Below are 22,213 nucleotides of genomic sequence, written 5' to 3'. Positions count from 1 at the left end.
TCCCTAAATTTCCTTCATTATACTTTGGCAATTTCTTCTTTACACAGCAAAATTCAAACAGTTTTATTAGTAATGATTTTTTAATATTGAAAAAAAAAATATATTAATAATTATCGGCAATTAAACAAATATTTAGATATGGTCACTAAAAATGGAACGCAATTTTTGTTTTTAAGTTCGTGTATGATTACTTACTTTTAAAAAAAACCTTTATAATTGACCTAAATTTAACCGTGTTTCCCATATTAGCTATTAAAACGCATGGCATGATGCCGGAGGAATAAAAATAATCATACAAGATTACTCCTTATTATTATTATTTTTATTATTATTATTATTATTATTATTATTATTATTATTATCAGTCACAAGTCACACTAGTTGCTGCAAGATACCAATCCGATGGTTATCACTTAAACCTACGTACATGTTTACACACAGGTATACAAAATGTAACGTATTCTTATTCCTCTTTTAGGTTAAAACGTTTAAACGTAACGTCCAGCAAATTAATTAAGCGTTTTGCACGAGCCTCATATTGTCTGTGATTTTATTTAGCCAATGAAATAAGATGTAACTACTAGAATTAAATTATAATTGTGATAAACTAGTTGGTATAGAAGATCTTATCAGTTAATTTATGTTTTTCATCAGAATGCAAGATATATTTTACGCTAATATTGTAATGTTGATAACAAATATTTCAACTTAATTTTGGAGCTCAAATATAAAACGCAAATATGATGCGAGCTTTCAAATATACAGCTTCTCTATGTACACCGAAGGCTTGAGTATGTTTCGAGTGTCTGTGCACGTAATGAGTTTATTGAAAGCTCGTACTGCAATTTGTTTGACACAATGTAATGTTTAAACTTGGACCACTTCCCATTTTATTTGAAAAGTTGCACCAGTGCAAAATTCCTTTTTTATACAAGTATTTCTATATATCAATGTATTCAACTCGTCCGACTATTACTATGTATATACGTGAACTCACTTTTAAATAGCATTTCCTTAGTCGCTGTCTGTCTGTCTGTCTGTCTGTGTGTCTGTCTGTCTGACTCTCTCTCTCTCTCTCTCTCTCTCTCTCTCTCTGTTATCAAATTTATCTCTGTTATTCAGTAAGCTATCAGCGTCAATTTCCCTTCTAATTTATCCTTGTTTCGTGTTAAAAAAAATTCACCACTTAACATTTCTGTTCATTAAATTAGATGAAATCATTGGTGTCCTTAACGACAATAGAATCTGGAAGCTAGTATGCAAATCATGCATATTATGTATGTTGATATCTTTAATACACATTTGTTCATTTTCTTCGAATAAAATGTATTGATATTTCTAAACCCTTTTTCGTAATTGCTGCCTATACAAGTATGGTTAAAGTTTGTTAAGTAAAAACTTGTTGAAGTTGAGTTCTTTACGTTTAACCTTTTTTGCTCGAATGAATTCAAATATTTCTTTAGACTTACGTGTTACCATACCATATTAAAACACTTTGAACGATGCTGAAGGAGTAAAGGAACTATACACACGTTTGCCTTATTATATTAAATAGACCAGACTACTTTATGACTAATCCTTCCCTTTGATTCTCTGAAACGTGTGTGCAAGCTTATGTGCATGAATGGTTTAAGTGGAAGAACTAATTTTTTTTCCTCTTTAAACATTTTGTTTATACACTGTATGTCGAATGAATGTAGAATTGAATTACCTATTTGTAAGGATCATCCTAATCAATATAAGAATTTCGCTGTTCCTGAAGATTCTAATATATTTCTCAAAACAATGTCGTTTGCAATTCTTTTCCAGACGTTCTTGTCGGCTAGAAAAGCTTTATATCACTACGCATTATAGTGAATTATATTATAAACAACGGTATCTTAAATATGTTTTTAATAGTCCTAGTAGATTATGATTATATGTATTTATTTTATTGTTTTCATAATATAAAAATTCATATCTTATTCATTGAAAAAATAATTATATAGAGAATAATACATACCCTTTTCCATATCACATCCTGTATCAGCCCAAGACTCCAATATCAGCCCGAGGGCCGAAGGCCCGAGGGATGATATTGGTCGAGGGCTGATACAGGTTGTGATATGGAAAAAGGGTATTTATTATTATATTTATTACATAATTAGTAATAAATTATGTAAAAAGGCATCAACTTGAACAAATTGAATTTAAAGAATAATTGAAAGTACATGTATTAAATAAAAATATGAGTTCTTCTTGTTTTAACAAACATGAAGCTACAGAAAGGAATTTCTTCAGGTTTTAAAAGTTGACTGCTTTAAAACATTTGCTAGCATTTGAAGTTTTCAACTGCACTTACAAATGTCGACTGTAACTGAAAATGTTTTATTTTTCGTCTGTAAACATGCAAAAATGCCAAAGCGAAAAAAGGCAGAGGAGTTCCGCAAGGGGTGTGATACGGATCCGTATTAGCCCTGGAGGGCTGATAACCTGTATCAGCCCCGGAGGCCGATACGGATTTTGTGATGTCATCTGTATCACATGTGCAAAAAACCTGTATTTATTACTAAGTATGTAATAAATATAAATATTTTGTTTTATTTTTTTTTTTACATGCGTACGAGTATATAAACAGCCGTATGTGACATTCATTATAGAAAAAAAGAATTCATGTCAGATAAAATGCTAAATATTTTATGTCATTATTTGTAGTTATTGTATTGTTAGTGTATATCAAATAGTTGGATAAAGGAATTAGGTAATTCCAATATGAGTCATATTTAAAACTGAAACAAAAACACTATGCAGTGTGCAATAATTATATGAATTATCCTGACAAGATGTTCTTTAAAAAAAAAACATTAAAGGGGCATGGTCATGATTTTGGTCAAATTTTATTTTTCTGCTTTTATTATTTAGGGATGCATTTCTAATGATCAAATGAAATTTGGGTGCCAGTCTATGAGTTTTAAGCAAGACCCAGGGCTCACAATTCTTCGTCATTTAAACAAAGCTCCTACTCTACATAAATAAACAGTTCTATTTATTTGAGGTCTAAAACTGGAAATTTCACTTCAACATTCAACATGTAGACGAACCCTTTGTTTACATAGCGAAGAATTGTAAGCTCTGTAACTCGCTTATAACTCAACAAATGACACTCAAATTTTGATTGCCTATCAAAAATGACTTACTGAAGCGTTGTAGACATTGAAATCAAAAAAAATAATTGAACAAAATCGTGACCATGTCCCGTTTAAGATAAAATACATGGGGATTTGTACCCTGTTGTTTTATCATTTGTAAAACAATAGTTCACAATAAAGATTCTAGCGCTAATCAGATCATCCATATCTTAATCAGAATGTCATAAAAGACAGTATGCCTGATCATGTGATTTTCTTGCAGGTGAACATAAACTTTTCCTGCATGTTCACATAATGTTCGTGTATGTTGACATGATTTATCAATTATGTTGCAGAACACGTGGTATTTCCTTCCGTCACACTTTAAATTTAAATTTAAATAAAAAGAAGTGTCATAGCTAAGCGTTTTAATGTCGTTAGACTTCTACTTCCGGTTTCATCAAATAACCGCCCCATATGAGCATAATTATACTAACATCATTCAAACTTGTTAGGGAACCAGTTTCAGGGTTCCACGGGCTATTGTGAATCTAAGGTGCGGGGCTTACGTACATCATCGCAGGGGCCGCCACGCAGTGATAAGGAAATGTAGTGCCTAAACAGAAGCTGAAATATAGAAAAATCAAATCGATTCTTTCTAACTTAGTTTGCACAAAGTAAATTTCCTTTAGCACCAGGCTAAATTAGCGTTTTTCAGTATTATCAGTTCGTTGATTTAACTTTTTTATATCTAAAAATTTCAAAACTATTTTACTGTGTGTATTTTTAAGAATAAGAAAAATAGATACCAATGTTTAGATACAAGTCCTGTCTCCATCAATTTAAATATTTCATGAGCAATATTACATTTTCTAAAGATCCATCAAAACTACTATTTGTATAAGTATCATTTCAAACAACGAGTGGAAAACAAATTAATACAACGGTAACTGTAGCTTGGGTGTTTTTTTTATTTGTTCGTTTATTGATAATATTACCACCGATTTTCCTTTTAATAAAAAGTGTACAAATCAGCTGTCTTATACTAAAAACTACATTGTAACTTGAGTTGGCGCATTTTTTTATAACTATTATAGCATTTACTTTAATTCTTTGGTGATAAAAAACGCAGATTCACATTTGTAATACCAATTAACCTGTAGATATATAAAATCGGAAAGACAGGTGTTTTGGATTATCATAGTGTCACCTATTTAGGGAATAAAGATTCATTTTTTGAGTATTGTGAGGTGACAATTTTGGTCGGGGCGTGGTCAAATCCAATAAAACCCGTCAGAGATTCATTCCTTATTACGTATATTTATATTATTTCCAATTTCTGCACTTTAATACAACATTTTAAAAAAAATATAGTTCATGTACCACATGTTTTGTATTACTACGCGGGGTAGTCAATACCGTTTTTCGGTTATGCTTTAAGACATACCCATTGTTTGTTGCTCATCCTTCATGAAATTATTGGGTTATAGACTTCTATCTATCTATCTATCTATCTATCTATCTATCTATATATCTATCTATCTACAGTAAAACTCGGTTATAGCGAAATCTTAGGGACCAATGGACTTACTTCGTTATATCCGTAATTCGTTATATCCGTATAACGAACTCGTAATAATAACTATAGCGAATTCACTATACACATGTTTTTCCACACAAATATAACTTTCGCTGATTGAGGCTTAAAATAAAAATTACATTACTTTGATACCTTTGATAATCAGATTGTGAGTCGAAGATTTATATAAAAATAAATTCATTCTAACTATTATGATGAATGGTAGTGCAAACTTTTTTAAACTGTAAAGAAATTCGCTATAAAAATGTCAAATTACGTTATTATTTACCTCTACGGGACTCAAAATCAGTTTGCTATATCCGTAAATTCGTTATATCTGAATTCATAGTAACCGTAAATTTTGCAAAGACTTGTTAAGAATTTTGCCGGGGACTTAAAAAAACTTCGCTAAATCCGAGATTCTCTATATCCGTGTTCGTACTAAACGAGTTTTACTGTATCTATCTATCTATCTAGAGAGAGAGAGACAGACAGACAAACAGACAGAGACAAACAGAGAAAGAGAGAGAGATTATACACTGCTACAGCTTTAAACATATTTTTAGAATATATAGAATATATACAAAAATCATACATACATGTTCGTCCTTTTTTTAGCCACTTGTCAACAGCTTAAGAATTATTTAAGTATCAAGTATCTTAAGCTCACACCAACGCCCAGTAGAACATACGTCTTAAAATCAAGGCGTTTAAGGGAAAGTTTTTAAAGCAGGACATTTAAAAGTTGCAAATTGTGCAATGAAATAAGGTTGGGTGGTCAACCAACTAATCATCAGATCCACCATTAAGCTTAAGATAGGATTTTTCTAATTATTAATAAGTAAAAAAATTATATTGTAGCTTTAAAAATCTAATAATTATTTTCATACTAAGCTCTCCTTCTAAACGAAATAAATATATGATTTAAAATGTCCAGAAGCATCCAGTTCTCTTCACGTTATCAATTATCGACCCTGTGATATTCTTGGCTGGCGGAAATGACGCTCTGGCCAATATTGTCGTATATTTCACTCTCAGTGGTTGTTCTGATTTGAAACCAGGCACGACTTCAAAATTTGGAAAGTAACACAATAATTTATCACGTTTCCAACACGCAAAGTATTTGGATTTCAACCGACAATTTTTTGTCATCGGTTGGACTAAAAGCCTATTTAGAGCCTCACATAATCACAACATTTATAGGATATGTAAGTGGCAGCGGTAAAATTGTACATGACGTATTCGATCGTATTTCGTAACCTAGAATTTATTGACTTACACATTATTATTATTTTGCCGAATATATTAACAACACATTCTCTGTCCTTAATAGATATACTTACAGATTTGTGATAGGGGTTAAGGAGGTTATAACACTTACGAATTTATACCAAAATACATTTAACTTTCACTTCGTGAAATGTTGACTTTTTATTGCATCTGTTAGGTGTTTTTTACTTAAAGCACATATGATGCATATGTAGAAAACAGTAAGTCTTGATATTAGTTATCTTAAGACGCCATGTCATATTTTGATATCCTCTTAGAGTTGTAGCACACAGCTACATAATCTTAAAGTGCTACTTCCGGTTCTGCATATATACATGTACAAGGATTACTACATAAAACATAAAGATAAAATTCTACCCCAAAAAGAAAGAAATAATCAACAAGATACAATTTAAGGAATTTATAAATCAGAAAAACTGACATGCTAAACATAGATCCTGACGTTTCCATGTTGTAAAATTCGTATTTAGTAATCTACAATTCATTTACTTGGTTAACATTAGACGGTATCTAAAGAACCTACATTATTAATCATCTAATACATTGGTCTGTTGAAAACAGTTGGTTAACATCATGTCGGAATTTTCTATTTAAAGCGCTATAGATTAAAGGGTTAATCGCATTATTCCAAAAATATGTTCTTGCACAAAATTCGGTAAAAACCATCATTGGTTCTGACATGCCTTTCTCTATGTCTTCAATGGTGCTTAATAATATCATAACCAACAAAAAGGGAAGAAAACTGATTATAAAGGCGATAGTTATAGCTACAAATATTGTTAAGGTCCTAGTAACTTTTACACCGGAAGTAAGGGTTCAATATTTGTATTTTATTTGCTACCTAAATTCTTTTTCAATTCTCTCTCTCTCTCTCTCTCTCTCTCTCTCTCTCTCTCTCTCTCTCTCTCTCTCTCTCAATAGATACAGTATACATGTAAAAGATAGGAGTTATATAATCTAACACTAAGCTTTTTCATTTAGAAATAAATTCAAAGTTTACCTTTTTAATACTTTGAATTATTCCGATTTTATAGGTGACCGACATACAGGTCGACATTTAAACCAAGAAGAATCCATAATAGTGAAGACAATTACAGACACAACAGTTTAACATTGACATTTTATTCACATTTTAGTAAAATAATCTTTAAAAATGCCTTTAAGCAAACATAATTTATTCCGTTTTGTTTGTGTATATTTCAATGGCGGCATTTGAAAATATTGATCACGTCTGCTCTGAAGTTTCTGTTCAGAAAGCTGTATATGACGGGATTAATAGCATTGTTAATGAAGTAAGACTTTAAACAAAACTTGTAAAAAACCTCGGCCGAAGGCGATAAGATGTCCTCAAAGTTTTTCTTAATGTTTCTCGTTACCATGACAACAAGGAACGGGAGATAACTTAGAATAAACGCAGCAGTTACGGCAACAAATATAGTTGTGGTTCTTGTGACCTTGATGGTGTTAACCAATCTTCCGCCTTGTGAAATGTCAACGGCCTTTTTCTCAATGACTTGTCGGTTATTTACATCCTCCTCTCCTGATACACTAGACAGGGCTGTGTGGCCATCATTACTTGAGTGGAGATTCAAGGGTGGCCCTGTAGGTTTTGTCGTCTTCTTTTGGTTCGACTTTCCCCGTCGAATGAAAATTGAAATTCTCACATACACAAACAAAACAAATATCACACAGATAATGAAATACAACATGACAAGTCCATAGTACAGCAGTGGATATATCGTGTTTCTCATTTCATCTGCAGTAGAACAGTCAGCAGTATTTGCGCCCGGAATTCCGACGTCCACCGTTTTCTTTCCAAACACAACACCCGCCGGCCAGCACGTTAGAGCGCCGATCAAAATGGCGCCAATGCAAAGCCGTTTAGCTTTCGGATTTGAAAATCTCTCCCCTAACTTACAAATGCGTTTGTATCTATCCATTGCAATAGCCATAAGAGTAAGGGTGGATCCCATGTTGGAGAAGGACTCCACCGTTCTCAGGAGTTTACACGCCGCCGGAGCGTAGAACATGTATGGGTCCCGAAGATCCGCGATTTCTACGGGAACGCCGATCAAGCACGTCAACAGATCCAGAAACGCTAAATTTAGGATGAAGTAATCCGAGGAGCATTTTAACCTCTTCCTGAGATACACAATCAAAACCATCAGATTCCCGAATATCCCGACCAGCATCAACAGACTCATGTAGATTATTACGGGTAGGAACCGGAGTGCGGTTCTGTCGTTTAGTTCTCGAAGCAATGTATCCGGATCTACCTTTGTTTCATTATTTTCCCCTTCCGTATGGAACTCGGTTCTGAATGTTGATATTTCATTCATTTTCAACGTTTATCAATCCAGTCATTAATTTATACGTGCTGTCATGCACATGCCATAAACACCAATTAAGACGGAAGTGAAGATGCCTATCCTTACTTTTAATCTTCCTGGTTGTATTACCTTTACTTTGATAAAACTACTGCCTTAAACTAGCTTGATTTCTACATAAAACTGCACGAATAAAATACACTGGTCCAATGAGATGATACAGGAGGGGTCATTAATTGGACTGGGGGCGGGAAGGGCGAGCGAGTACTGTATATAATCAGTGGTGCGGGGGATGGGGGTGGGGCAATGAAATGAAGATTCCCGGTATGTTAATGCTTTTATTTAAATACAAAGTTATTTTCACAATAATAGATTTAATGCTACTAATTATTTGCGTTACATATAGCAAATTATCTTTTTGTAAAAATGTAATCTGATCAAAAAAGTTAACAATGTCTCATAATTAAAAGGTAAAGAAGAAATGATAAATTAGTTACATCGTAAATGTAATGTGAAATGTTGTCCGACTACAAAACAATATGTTTATGAAAATTGTTAAATTATTTTTTTACAGCTTAATTAGTATACATGTACACTCATAATATTTATTTATACTGTTTATATTTTTTCGAGTAAGTAAAGTAAAATCAAAGAATTTCTGTGCTAGGGGCACCCCCCCCCTTTCAAATGAGCTTTATGACTATTTTTAAGTGCAAGCTTATGTTTGCAAAGTTAGATTTATTTGTAAATAATTTGGTTTATATTATATAAGTCATCTGTAAAAAGATTTTTTAATCTATTTTTTTTTAAAAGAAAGATTTTCTTAAATTTCAGCAAATCATTAAAATCTGTACAAATCCATGACTACATTTATATTCAATAAAGTGATGTCATGAAACTGCCCTGAAAATAACAACTCGCAGACTATTTAATTGTAAAATCTTAGAATAAGTAATAATTTGCATGTTGTTTTTAAAACTGCTGTTATAAATTAAACATAATTGCAAGTGTTCCTATGTACAATGCACTTTCAAATTGATAATACTATCTGACGATGGAACTTCTCTGGAACTGTACACTGAATTCAACTTTAAAATCCCCTTTTCCTGACACAAATCTCTGTCGAAAAAAATGTCTCTAACAGCCTCATGTTTAGTCTGAGGTTGCTGGGTTAGGATACAAAATCTCTTATAAATTTTACATGGCACAGTGCATGAAAGAGTTTTGGACGGATCTGCATTAGGAATTCTCTCTCTCTCTCTCTCTCTCTCTCTCTCTCTCTCTCTCTCTCTCTCTCTCTCTCTCTCTCTCTCTCTCTCTCTCTCTCTCTCTCTCTCTGCATGTTATTTAAATGCCTTTAAATCAATATTCAGTGTCTTTTCTAAAAACGAAATCTTACTAATTACCGTCGTGTTTTAAAATCGATAATCATAAACTAAATAATCCCTAACATCTACACAAATACCTTAAAAAACAGAAGTGTGTAAATGAGGGTGGCTAGCGCTAAGCGGATTAGAGTAAATCCGGTATATTTTCATAATCCCTTAGAAGATCGTTTTCACTAATCTCTTGTCCTATGTTTGTCGCATATAGAACTTGTTCTGAGACGAGAGTTCAATGTTGAAAACGGACATAAAAACAATATGAGGATATCTTAACACTATGAGTTCCACGGTAATAATTACGTAATTTACTCAATTTACCTATTATTTTACTTAAGTTTGGAATGAAAAAATGTAAGTGTTAGAATATTTTCTTCAACTTTTTTTATTTTTACCGCGAGTTATAATTTTACGCTGTTGTTCTTTGTTTCCAAAATGCACTGAATATTCACGTTCTTGCCTCCATGTGAGATTTTGCTGAAGATTTCAATATTATCTGTTCTATAGTTCAAATATATTCAACTTTGCTTACAAGTAGATTCGTTTACAAATTTTAACGAAAATACACGTACTTGTCAACAAGTACTGCTGAAATCGATATGATAATTATCATTTTTTAAACAATATGAAAATTTATTTTTTTAATTTATATCAGCATAGCATGTATGAATTGTACGCATATGTGTCTAATAATTATATATATAAATTGAGCATTACAATCTCTTTGAATTTTTGGTTAATCTATATCGCAATATCATACAATTTTTTCCCCACCAATCAGAATTTGGAGCAGTACCTAAAAAATCGGCGGCGCCGGTCCTCCGCTGTCTCTCTGCCGCTGTTCACCGGGAAAGACGCCGTCAAATTACTCCGCGAGGAGACCAGCAACAGTCTGCATCAAGGAAAGAAGACTTCCGTTTTCTCTTCGGAACCCCTCTGGGAACCCAGAGATGCGGCGTCCGTCGCCGCGGAGAAGCGGTCCACAAAGTCTAACCTTCTGGATAAGAGGTATTCTCGTTGCTTTATTTTCAGATATGAATCATTTTTTCAATGTTCAGTTACAATTTCATTGATACCGAAAATCACATTTTTTCATAATAATTGATCAATTTTAGATCAACCCGTCACAAAAAAATGGAATACAATGCTGTAGCTTCATTTTGATTTAAGCAACGTTTCAATTTTAAATAAATTTTAAGCGATGATATTTAGCAATTATTGTTACATCACATCACCACACCTCTTTAAAAAGAATGAACCAGACACTAAATAGAGGGATCAGTTTAATTTTATCTATGAAAATGAAGATTGTGCGGGGAAAAAAAGAATATACTCGCATGAATATAAATCATATTATTATTCATTGAAATGTACATTTTATTTAAATCAGAAAGTAAATAAGGGGAGATCGGCACACATGGACATAAAGAGTAGCCATAAGACAAATCAGTAATAGGTCGGCAAGGTTAGGGATCTTGATGAGGTGTTCTACACAAGTATGTCGATAGGGACTCATTTGGTATATATAATGTTTATAAACCACATTAAACAAAATGCATAAATACATTTGTACATATAAAAATTAATATTTTCTGTATTTAAATTCAACGAGAGGAGAGAAAATGTCCTCGGAATGCTTCTCAACCACCATTATGCAAAACACACTTTATTGTGATTGATTTCGATTTTTTTATTATGATTTTTAAAACAAACAGGGAAATAAAATAACCTTTTGCTTTCCGCATTTCTAATTTATCTTTGAGGCATCAGAATTATCTCTTATATTAAAAATCCGTATTATATTTTGCATGTAGATACATGTACGTACACTTCTTATCTGTTTATATGTTTCCCTATACGATCGAACGCTACTTACAGTAACATTTAATTACCGTGTATGTGTACTTATGATATCATAATGATAAATGATTGAACACTGGAAATAAAACAGTTGATAAAGTAATTTCACATTAAGATCACTCTTTCTGTATGGCATTGTTTGTTGTTGCCATGTTTTTTTAATAGGTTTTACATATACATATTAACTGAATTACATGTATATGGGTTTTTTAATTCGCATGCTGCAGTTTTTGTTCACTTAATTTTGTTTATTCTGCATTTTTTTTAATATTAAGATATTTTTTTTTCATTTTAGCACTTTGTATTCCGTTAAACGTGAAAACATAGCGAGCAGGGAAATGGAATTCCGAGCGAGGCCGCTAGTTAGACATTCCGATGATCCCAACTTCAACCTTGAGCAGAAGAGAGAAAGAGATTACATTGTCAACGCTCGCCTGGGAGACAACAGTCTCGGCAAGTTCTCACGGGCGATCATTCAGCACTTCTTCAAAGCCCCGGCCCCCAAATCCCATCCTGGCTACGGCATGCCTCGCCCAGAGACGCGGGAGTCTAACCCATTCCGGGTCATGATGCAAGACCTGCAACGCGATCCCAGCATGCTTCAGATCAGTTCCTTCCCGTCTCTAACAAATCCCATCAAGTGCGAGAGCGGAAACGAGTTTTGCGAGATTCTTGGGTCGAGTGCATGTTCAACGTGTATAGAAAAAACGAATCGATATATTGGGGATGAATTGCAGAGAATTATGTTTCCAAAAATGGATTTGACGCGACAGAGACTAGTACAGCCAAAGTTAGCCCGTGTCATGAAGGAGGGACATATGATGCAGGTACGAAAACGGAGACTGAGGGAGTTACATTTTCCGGATCATCTCTCTGTGCTGAAAAGAAGGGAAACACAAATTACAGAGAAAAGTGCTCATTTCAAGAAAAGTGCCAAACGTAAACGGAAGCAGAAGACTCTCAATTCTTTCGTTCGCGCCACTCCGATGACCCCCGGGATAGCTTTAGCTACCGTGAAAGAGGAGTCAATCGCTAGTGTGTGATAGATATACAGTATACAGGGTTGTCTTCACTCCGTGTAGTTTTCGCCCCACCACACTTGCAAACAGTTTCGACCCATCTTGAATTGGCCAAGACACAGTTGTGTATAAAGAAAGATAATATGAGACATTGGAATTCGCCAAATCATTAATTTGCCCGCTGGCTACAAGGGTAAAGGGGGGGGGGATAAAACGGGGGCGTCTATTTCCTTGTATACAACAGATGATCAGAAACTAACAAGCAACAGTTTTACTCGAAACTTTATTGAAATAAATGATGATACATGAAAAGGATAATTTTTTTAAGCACAGGCATTTAAATATACTGTATTTAAATCACCACAATTGTTCCTAAATCAGCACAATTCTCATTAGTTTTATACCACGTAGGTTTCCCATTAACAAGACTTGGGTAATCCCAAATCATCTGCTAATGACACAGCCGGAAATAGAGCTAGAAAAAATGTCTTCAACCCCAAAACCAAACATAAAACAATTTCATTTAAAAATCAAAGTACTGCTAGTACTGGAAAGCAGTAAGCAAAATTGTTAAGAATGCAGTCATGAATTTGCAAAAAATGCATTTTTATTCCATATGTTGAAAAAATCAGCATTTGTCTCTATGAATACTATATTTCTTTTCCTGCAATACTGGTACATGTGTTTTCTAAAAATCAAAAACAATTCTTAATATGACGATACTTTGCCAAGAAGTACATGTACGTTTAAATTTGTACTCGCATAGTACTGGGTAAAAGAACAAATTATACACATCTCTCTTGCAAGTCAGTTTACACAAATTATAGGGGGCTCTCATGATCCAAAGATCTATCAACAATTCAATAAAAGCTAGTGATTACTCAATGCTTAATTAAAAATAGCGTAAAATATACATTAATTCATTGGATCACCCTATGTTCTATAATTCGCACGATACACGCCAATGGGTAATCGTATGCTATGAAACATAAGAAGAGCTATGGCTTTGTCAATGGAACTTTGATGACATCTGTGATTATAAATTAGGAATCTTACCAAAAGATAATTCTAATGTAAACCTAACATTTATTGATGAAAAACATCAGCTGATGACAATTGAACTGTAAACATCACAATCATCACCCCACCCTATATATCAGCGAGACATCACATATTGATACTATTGTTGTTTTTGTGAACGTGTTTCAGTTTGTACCAATATCCGTCTTATAATTGTCTTTAAGACATCGTCGAAGTAGGATACCAACATGGTAGTAAACGCTTATACGATAATCACGTTTCCTGTAAGCGAGTGCGAATATCTTCATAGCTTTCTCAAAGTTTCCGCTCTCCAATACACTGCATCCTAAGAGGTTTAGATTAAAGTATTCATGCTCCGTGTTTTCTAACACCTGATCCTCTAGTTCTTGCAGAGCCCTAAAGGAGTCGACGTTTCTTCCCATGTATAGACAACATTTGTATTTCATGTAATATGCATACACAAGTGAGTGAACATTTACATGGTAATGGCATGCGAAACTTTTGCTCTGACCAGACCAAACAGCCATTCCATACCCCAGCTCCGCTAAAACTATCTCTAGCCTTAGATGTTCAGTCAGAATGGATTCCTCTAGACTGAAAAAAGAGATATCACAAACTGGTCTCCGTAGTGATGCTAAAGGCACATCGTTCTTGTTAAAGAAAGTATAACAAAAAAGTTTTAAAGATAAACGAATGCCTTTTAGTCCAATATCTTGCACTTTTTTAAATTCTTCAAGCATTGGAATAATTAGATGTAAAGCGTTTTTATAAAGAGCATTTGTGAAAAAGACATGTGCAATTTGTGTTATCTCAGCGGCACAGAGGGTTTGTGTTTTTAAATTAGCATTTGACAAGAGCCTATGAAGAATATCGAAACGTTCATTCTCTGTCAATTCGTTGCGAAAGATAGCAGCATTTACTAATCGAAGTTGAGCACACGTTAAACACCTGATAAAAAAATCTTGAAAAGCAATGTTATCCGTATTATCATTTGAAGTCAGAGAAGAATTCTGGAACGACCTCAGAAGAAACAACAATTCGTCAATCGAACTTCTAAAATTTTTCGCTGTAGGTGAAGATAAAAACATAAGAAGATCTCTTCCTAAGTTTTCTTGTATTTCTCTGTCGACACCACTTTTCAAGAATCTCAAAAACTGAACATTTTTGAAGAAGTTCACGTACGAAAGCCAACCAACAAATGTAGTTAGAGGCCCTGAAGTTTTAAGTAAGCTTAGTATCTTTTCCTTAAAATTATCTTTTGTAATGAAATTGTCAAGAGTGTCAATAAAGTTTTGTTTTTCCAGATCGTTCAGTTTTTGGCGTAAAACATTGCAATCTCGTATGAAATAGTTTGGACAAAATAGATTAGCTACAAAATAAAGCAATTGTCGTAAGCATAACAAAAGATAGTGTATGCAATGCCTGTCTTCCCACTGGTCACCATTATTCTCCTCGGAAGTAAAAAAAAAATGCAGTTTTAGCTACATAACTGCCAATTCTTTTGTGAAATATTTCTCCAAATACTCCATATTTGAAAATGATCTTTAAAAGAACAAGTGTTTTTAGCTGCGCTGAATTCAGGGTGTAGTCAAGATGTCTCTCGGCTCTTACTAATGATATTCTCCACTCTTCATCTTCCATGCTATTTCCAGCTGGTCCAATAGGTACTAGGTCACAACCCATTTTTACAGCTTTGGCTATCATAGTTCCAGAAGGCCAACCTGAACGTTTTCTTTCAATCCATTCGTCAGCCACAGAAGGCCATTCATCACAACGAATGCCGAAAACAAGGTCTAATGATGTAGCATGTCCAACTGCGGGTTCTTGATAATTTCTACGTGATATATCAAACGTAAATGCTGGACCGTGTAGTAAACATGGGATTCCTCCAAAGCTGGACAATAAACCCCCGAAATCAGCATCACGTATACACCTTTTATCTCTGTTTCTAATTTTCTGTGAGGACAAATACCGGTCATCATTTGTACTAGTGTCGCTACCTAAAATTCTTAATAATGCATAACCTGGATGTAACTTGGAACTCTCTAGCTTTAAAACATTGACATTTCCATCATGTTGTCTTTCAATGGCCACAGTCTCAAGTAAACTCCCCATCACATCAATGTCAAATTCTTATTTTGTAAACAAACATGACAATAGATTAAGACCCTCTCCTACTGATCCTGCAACGAAACAATTCCCAACCCCTGGGATTTTTCTTTCCATCATGTTTGAGAGACTTTTTTCAAAAGCGAGAATGCTAAAAGTGCAGTTTTGCCCCGAAACAAGATATATTAAAATATCCAGTATATTGTGAATGTCTTGTTCAGTGTTGACGTAAGATCCTGTGCCTTAGAAAGAAGAATCATGTGGTTTAAAATCAGTTCAAACAACGGTTAAAAGGTGAAACATATAAGAATTTCGTGACAAATAGATGCGATAAAATCCTGACAATAGGTGGACAAACTCCAAACAAAGTCATTACTACTGGATATCTCAATCGTTATTTATAGAAAAAAACCGGGTTACAAAAATGACCATGCATGCAAATTCTTACGGCTTAATCGATGGTAGACACGTCATGATTGAATTTGTTTAAATTTTTAAGATGATGCAACATAGATGATAGTGCTCGGTGATGTAATCATCTGAATTACCTTACTTTTTGAGGTTGCGCGTCTCATTGTGTTGGTTGGTTTTTCGTTTTCTACTTTAGAATCATTTTATTCTGACCACAAGTATATGTTTCAATACAACAACATTTGACAACAACGAGGCGTTCCCATACACCTCCAAAATGAGAGGAGTGTGGTGGGTTGAAAAACCATACGACTCCCCTTTTGCGTAGCCACTCTTTCATGGGTACATCTTCGCATCAACGCAGTAAACGTTGAGGATGGACTCGTATGGGGGCGCCTCATTGGAGTGACCAGGCGTGCCCTTGATTCCATGCTGTTGCACTGGAAATACCACCAGAAAGTTTGATGCATAAACTACTTACCACGTTTCTTGCACAAACATCAGCCATCTTGAATAATCGTCCATTGATACCGGTGTCGACAGATCCCGAGGATCCTCTTCCTTTGGGTCCTTCGTTAAGGTGGAATAACATTCACGGAAAAAGTCACTCGAATTAACAGTATTTTTTTTATTCTGAAAGATATAATGATTTGAATAAATTGTACATATGTCAAAAAAGCGGGAAAATTGTAGTCTGGAGATAAAAAATAAATATCTAAATAAAATCAATTCAGTAAGTTACAGCTCCCAATCGATTCGAACTCGGGATGTAGTCGTAAGGACGTTGTTTACTCAGGGTTTGAGTTCTCAAATTCGGATTGTTATAAAGTTCAATGTCATGAGTAAAATTTGTTCAAAACACTAAAAATATTCATGAAATGAATTATTATTGACAAACCATTCGATATTTTTACTAATTAATGGAATTAGGCTCAAACAAAGTTGGACTTTTATAGTCTGTCCCAAGATATTTTGCTGCATATTTGAACGATTTTTAATAAAAATACACATACCTGTGACTGAAGTGCAATTAAAATCGATGGAAGGGAAAATTCCCAAGATAACTTCATTCACACATTATCATTTTTCCCTCGTAAAAATTCATAGGAACGAAAACAGATTTCCTACGGAGATTTATAATGGGGAATGTTGACATCTTTTCTCCATTCGGAAATACTCGGGACCCCTCGCGCAATTTTTCAACGTTATCATCCGGGCGTCTTCATCTCCTTGGCAATGGAAAAACCTCGTAGACTTTTTATTTTTAGCCGTGTACTGATACCCGACAAGCTAGAGGGAGCGTTTCAAAGGGGAAATCTTGGGATTTTTTCATACTATTGAATGAACATCGTCTGAACCAAGAGGTATTTATAAATATTGAATAATTTAAGAAAATATGCGGCAAAAATATCATGGGACAGACTATAGCAAAACAGAGGGGGAAAAAACAAGATACGATATTGGCAGTATTTAGCCGCAAAATTTACGATATTTTTAAGGTCTTTGTCTGGGTTTTTGATGTTATGTATTCTACTAAGTATGATATAAGCTAAATCCTACAGGTGTTAAAATGACGTCATTTTTCACTATGACGTCACTCATGTGCGCTAAACATGGAATGCTTGTTCAAATGCCTTACTATATACTGTTATTTGAATAGTTTTTGTTAAAATTAGACACTTTCACATGCGACAACCACTTTTATATTTTACATAAAGGCTCATCATTTGATTATTTATTCACGTGTTAAAAATAGTGTTGGTTGTTACATGTGAATAATATGAATTTTTTAAAAAATGAATACGGAAGAATGACGTCAGTTGCGCTATCATCCATCAGTATCGACGTAAACAACGCCATCAACACTGAATAAGAAGCTGATTAGCAGAATGTATTAATTGATAAGTTACTATTCTGTCTGCTCTTAATATTGTTCTACTGGTTCTTAATTTATTCAAACAGTACAGCTCAGGAGTATCCCGATAAAAAAAAGACCAGCCACCGCGTTTAAGTCGGTGCCTTTGATCTACTGTTCTCTGTTACGGCGTCAAAACATGAAAAAACACAATGCGACACGGCGCAACGCAATGCAGCAAAGGCAGCTATACTATGTAACACGCGGTATAAATCTGTGAAAATGGACTATTCAGGGATAAAACTTTTCTGTGTTTTTATTTAACTATTTAAAACAAAATTAGATATTTATTCATTTACATGTGCGTTAGAGAAGCCACACGAAAAGGAACTGAAAACAACATCAACAACAACAAATTACATTACACGCAACTTTAGACTTATGCGATTGGTCTGACGGATTTCTTATGAGACAAAACCGAAAATAGTCGCCGACATATTGAAAGACTTGATCAAAATACGTATAGTTTCTTTTTTTTAAATTATGTATAAGTCAATTTGTAACTGTAATATGTGATCATATACATGGTAATTTGATCAATTAAAATAGCGCGTAGAATCATAACGGAAGACAGATTGTCCTGTCCGTGACCTTTTATCACTTACTCTATTCAAGAAAACAGTATCAAATCTAAAGGGTTGACAAGTAATAGCTTTCCAAAAAGCTTGCCTGACTAAACAAAATTATTCAATGGAAGCATGCATGTATCAATTAGGCTATCTTATCAGAAATGAATTTTAATTTTCGCTGCTGATCATAAATTTATAAATGGAACATGCCAATTTAAGACGAAATGTTAGTCTTTTCTTCGATCTAGAACATGCACATATATATCACTGGAATTCATTTATTTTATTAATTCAATTTTTTAGGAATGCACACATATCATATAAGTACATGTAAGTTTGAAAGCTGGAGAGTAAATTGTCGTTTTTTCAAATTGTATTTGTTATATTAATTGCAAAATCAACTGAAAGGCATTTTTTAAAACTTCCAACCTTATGAAATATGAGAGGGTATACAAACACATATTGTTTTTGAATGTGTGTGGGCATCTTCATTAAAATCATCTTGACAAGCAATTAAAAAAGGGTGAATTCTCAAATTCATGAAAAAAAAAACCTAACTGTAACTTAAATTCAATTAGAATTCCTTATTTGCAGAACTTTTCATTATTGCATGCTGCTCCTACAAAAGTGGGGGGGGGGGGGGGCAAATCCATGATATTTCCATTTATCTTGTAAAGTTCAGAAAGTGCCAGCTGTCAAAAAAGAGGGGAGGGGGAAGCAGCCTCCCTCACCCCAACCCCCGATGTTACGTGCCTGTGATGTAAACACATGGTGTGTTCTGGGGAACTAATCGACGCACAAAAACTATGAATGAGACATTTTGGCGCGAAATCCTGCTTTACCGTTCACGCAACGAATGAACTCATCCATTGGCAGAGATGCATTGGGGTTTTTTTTTTTACATTTGTTTTGTAACAGCTACATATACATGTATATTATACTCTAGATCGGATGTTTTGGAAGAAATCTATCTAATTAAGAAACACACTTAATTGATTAGTAATTTTTAAATGTGGTAATGTACATTTAGTAAGACACGCGAGTTATATATGTTCCTTTTTCAAGATTAATGAAATCGCCCAACTAAACGAAAATGGGGTCACATCCCGCTTTGGCGATTTAGTTCCTCCAGTGAACATTCCAGCTGTATAAATATTTATTTGTTTTAATCCAAACTGATGACTCTCTTGTAATAATGATAATCCGACACCAATTATTTCTTACATTGTACCGTAATAGACAATAGGTTACAACTTGTTGCGATGACCCCATCCCCCTTTTTCACCGTTCAAATATATGGTGGAATGCTGTTCTATTTTTAAAGCAGGATTACACACGTGCTCTGCATGGTGACCGTCCCTTTTACTTGAAAACTCTTGCTCGCTGTTGTTATTACATGCCACATAACATTTTCATCAATTATGAACATAAATGCTGACATTTTAAACATGCATCGGTTAATCTTTTTTGTGAAATATCATGATATTGCTAGTCCCATTGTCTGCACTGTTTCGGAGATTGCAACTTTTAAACCTTAGATATGCCTGACGTCATGACGTCAGGCAATAAAATCAATTGTATTTTCTCGAATAGAATAATATACAATTTTAAATTTTAAATCTAAATTTTTCAATAAAACATGTCTGTGATGTACATGTCAGTGAAGAAACGAAATTGTGCGTTGTAGGTCAAAGCGATAAAGCATGAAGTAGCTCTGCTTTACTTTCAGACAAAAACTGTACAGTTTTAGTCAGAGTCCACATGCTACACCTGTCAATCAAATCAGCCCGCGAGCTGCACCATGTGCTCCTTCCAATAAAGTTTTTTGTCCGAAGAAAATAGAAATATGTGTAACAATAAAGTGTTAAGAGTTTTTAATGTATAATGTGATAATATTCTCTCTCTCTCTCTCTCTCTTTCCCTCTCGTTAATTGTACAAACAAGATTGTGAAACAGGAACAGATTATTATCTTTCAGGTCCAGTCCAACCTTTTTTTCATTCAATGATTCAATGATGTTTTAAACTGAGGTTGCGTATCAGATGTGCTGAAAGTCGAGGAACTCCACCCCCCCCCCCTTCCCCTTTTTTCTCACCTCCTTCGAGTTTATAATTTTGGCATTTTTAAATTAAAACATGTGATCAGAAGGGTTATATGATTTTTTTTTTCTGTTCTTAAGTGAATAGCCAATGGTAGTCGTAAAGTACTTGCATTATTATTTAAGGTGACTCGTTACACCTTGAAATAGTTTCTCAAATCAACAGAAAATTACCTGATAAAATAATTAAAAAAAAATACAACGAATCATAATGCATCAGAAGTATATAGATCAAATAGGCGAACAGATAATAGTTCAGTATTAAAAACTCATACTTTCACAAAGTATGAAATTAAAAAACCCGCCTGCAGATTTAAACTTGTGGTGTGCGGTCCACCAGCCCGCACTTTAAGCGTGAATCAAGCGGATGGGGGGTGGGGGGGGGGGGTGGTCGAGGGTGTGGTACCAAACCCCCCCTTGGAATTTAAAACAAAATACTAATCATGAAAGAGAAATATAGTTTTACAACATAGAATTACAGTAAATCAGCAAATTCTCGCATAAATACGAGGGCTGTCCAAAAAATTCGATTGTCGGCAATCGCGTTCTTGTCATTGAAAATGGGTTTATTATGGTGTTCCGATGGGGCCACTTCGCACTTTCGCCTTTAGGTCGAAGATGCGAGAGTGCGAAGTTGCGAAGGCGAAAGTGCGAGGGCGAAGGAGCGAAAGTGCGAAGGAGAAGCGCGAAGATGCGATGGCGAAAGTGTAAAGGTGCGAAGGCGCGATACTACTATCGCTCCCACGCCTTCGCAACTTCGCACTTTCGCCTTCGCCTTTTTTGATAGCATTCAGAAAGTCTCGGTCGATTACATAGAATTTGATGCAAGCACCCTACTCGCCAAGGTTTTCCGATTAATCCATGATATAATTGGAACGCATGCGCTAGACCATTGTGCTGACTATGAATATTTATAAATATTTTAATGTGTTATGTGACATGTATGTTTACCAGTGCTGGCTATGCCTAATCGTTATATACTCCACATAAAATGTAATGTCCGCCATAATGTGTACATATGCACTTCCAGACTCTTGTCACTTACCAGCTGTCTGTTTACCGTGGATCAAACACAGTAACATTCTAATTTCATTATGCGACATTCCTTGCTCATGTATGGATCTAGAGGGGGAGAGATTATCCTTTTATACAGCTAAAATTGTCTTTAAACGATAGAGAGCTTCACAATTATAAAAAGGCGAAGGCGAAAGCGCAAAGATGCGAAGGCGAGAGTGCGAAGTTGCGATGGCGAAGGAGCGATAATAGTATCGCTTCTTCGCCTTCGCAACTTCTCACTTTCGCCTTCGCATCTTCGTGCTTCGCCGTCGCATCTTCGCACTTTTGCTCCTCCACCGTCGCACCTTCGCTCTTTCGCCCTCGCAACTTCGCACTCTCGCACCTCGACCTAAAGGCGAAAGTGCAAAGGTCGAAGTGGCCCCATCGGGACACCATAGTTTATACATACATAATGTTTTCCCTAAAATTTAACTACACTTTTACTGCATTA

General features: G+C 34.6%; 2 protein-coding genes across 2 annotated transcripts; one reads left to right on the top strand and one right to left on the bottom strand.

Moving 5' to 3' along the window:
• Window positions 1-7,082: 7,082 nt before the first annotated feature.
• Window positions 7,083-8,745, bottom strand: LOC128184376 (orexin receptor type 2-like). Its single transcript, XM_052853818.1, has one exon. It carries the CDS (start codon window positions 8,313-8,315, stop codon window positions 7,176-7,178), a length of 1,140 nt encoding a protein of 379 aa, XP_052709778.1. The 5' UTR covers window positions 8,316-8,745; the 3' UTR covers window positions 7,083-7,175.
• A 1,110-nt stretch (window positions 8,746-9,855) lies between these two features.
• On the top strand, window positions 9,856-12,770 carry LOC128184377 (uncharacterized). The gene is made up of 3 exons (XM_052853819.1): window positions 9,856-9,977; window positions 10,467-10,693; window positions 11,841-12,770. Exons 1-3 carry the CDS (start codon window positions 9,966-9,968, stop codon window positions 12,586-12,588), a joined length of 987 nt encoding a protein of 328 aa, XP_052709779.1. The 5' UTR covers window positions 9,856-9,965; the 3' UTR covers window positions 12,589-12,770.
• Window positions 12,771-22,213: the final 9,443 nt, after the last annotated feature.

Source organism: Crassostrea angulata, chromosome 5, assembly GCF_025612915.1.
Source record: "Crassostrea angulata isolate pt1a10 chromosome 5, ASM2561291v2, whole genome shotgun sequence".
In the NCBI taxonomy this organism is placed as follows: domain Eukaryota; kingdom Metazoa; phylum Mollusca; class Bivalvia; order Ostreida; family Ostreidae; genus Magallana; species Magallana angulata.
The sequence above is the reverse complement of the archived record's forward strand: the minus strand, read 5'-3'. Positions and strand labels throughout refer to the sequence as shown.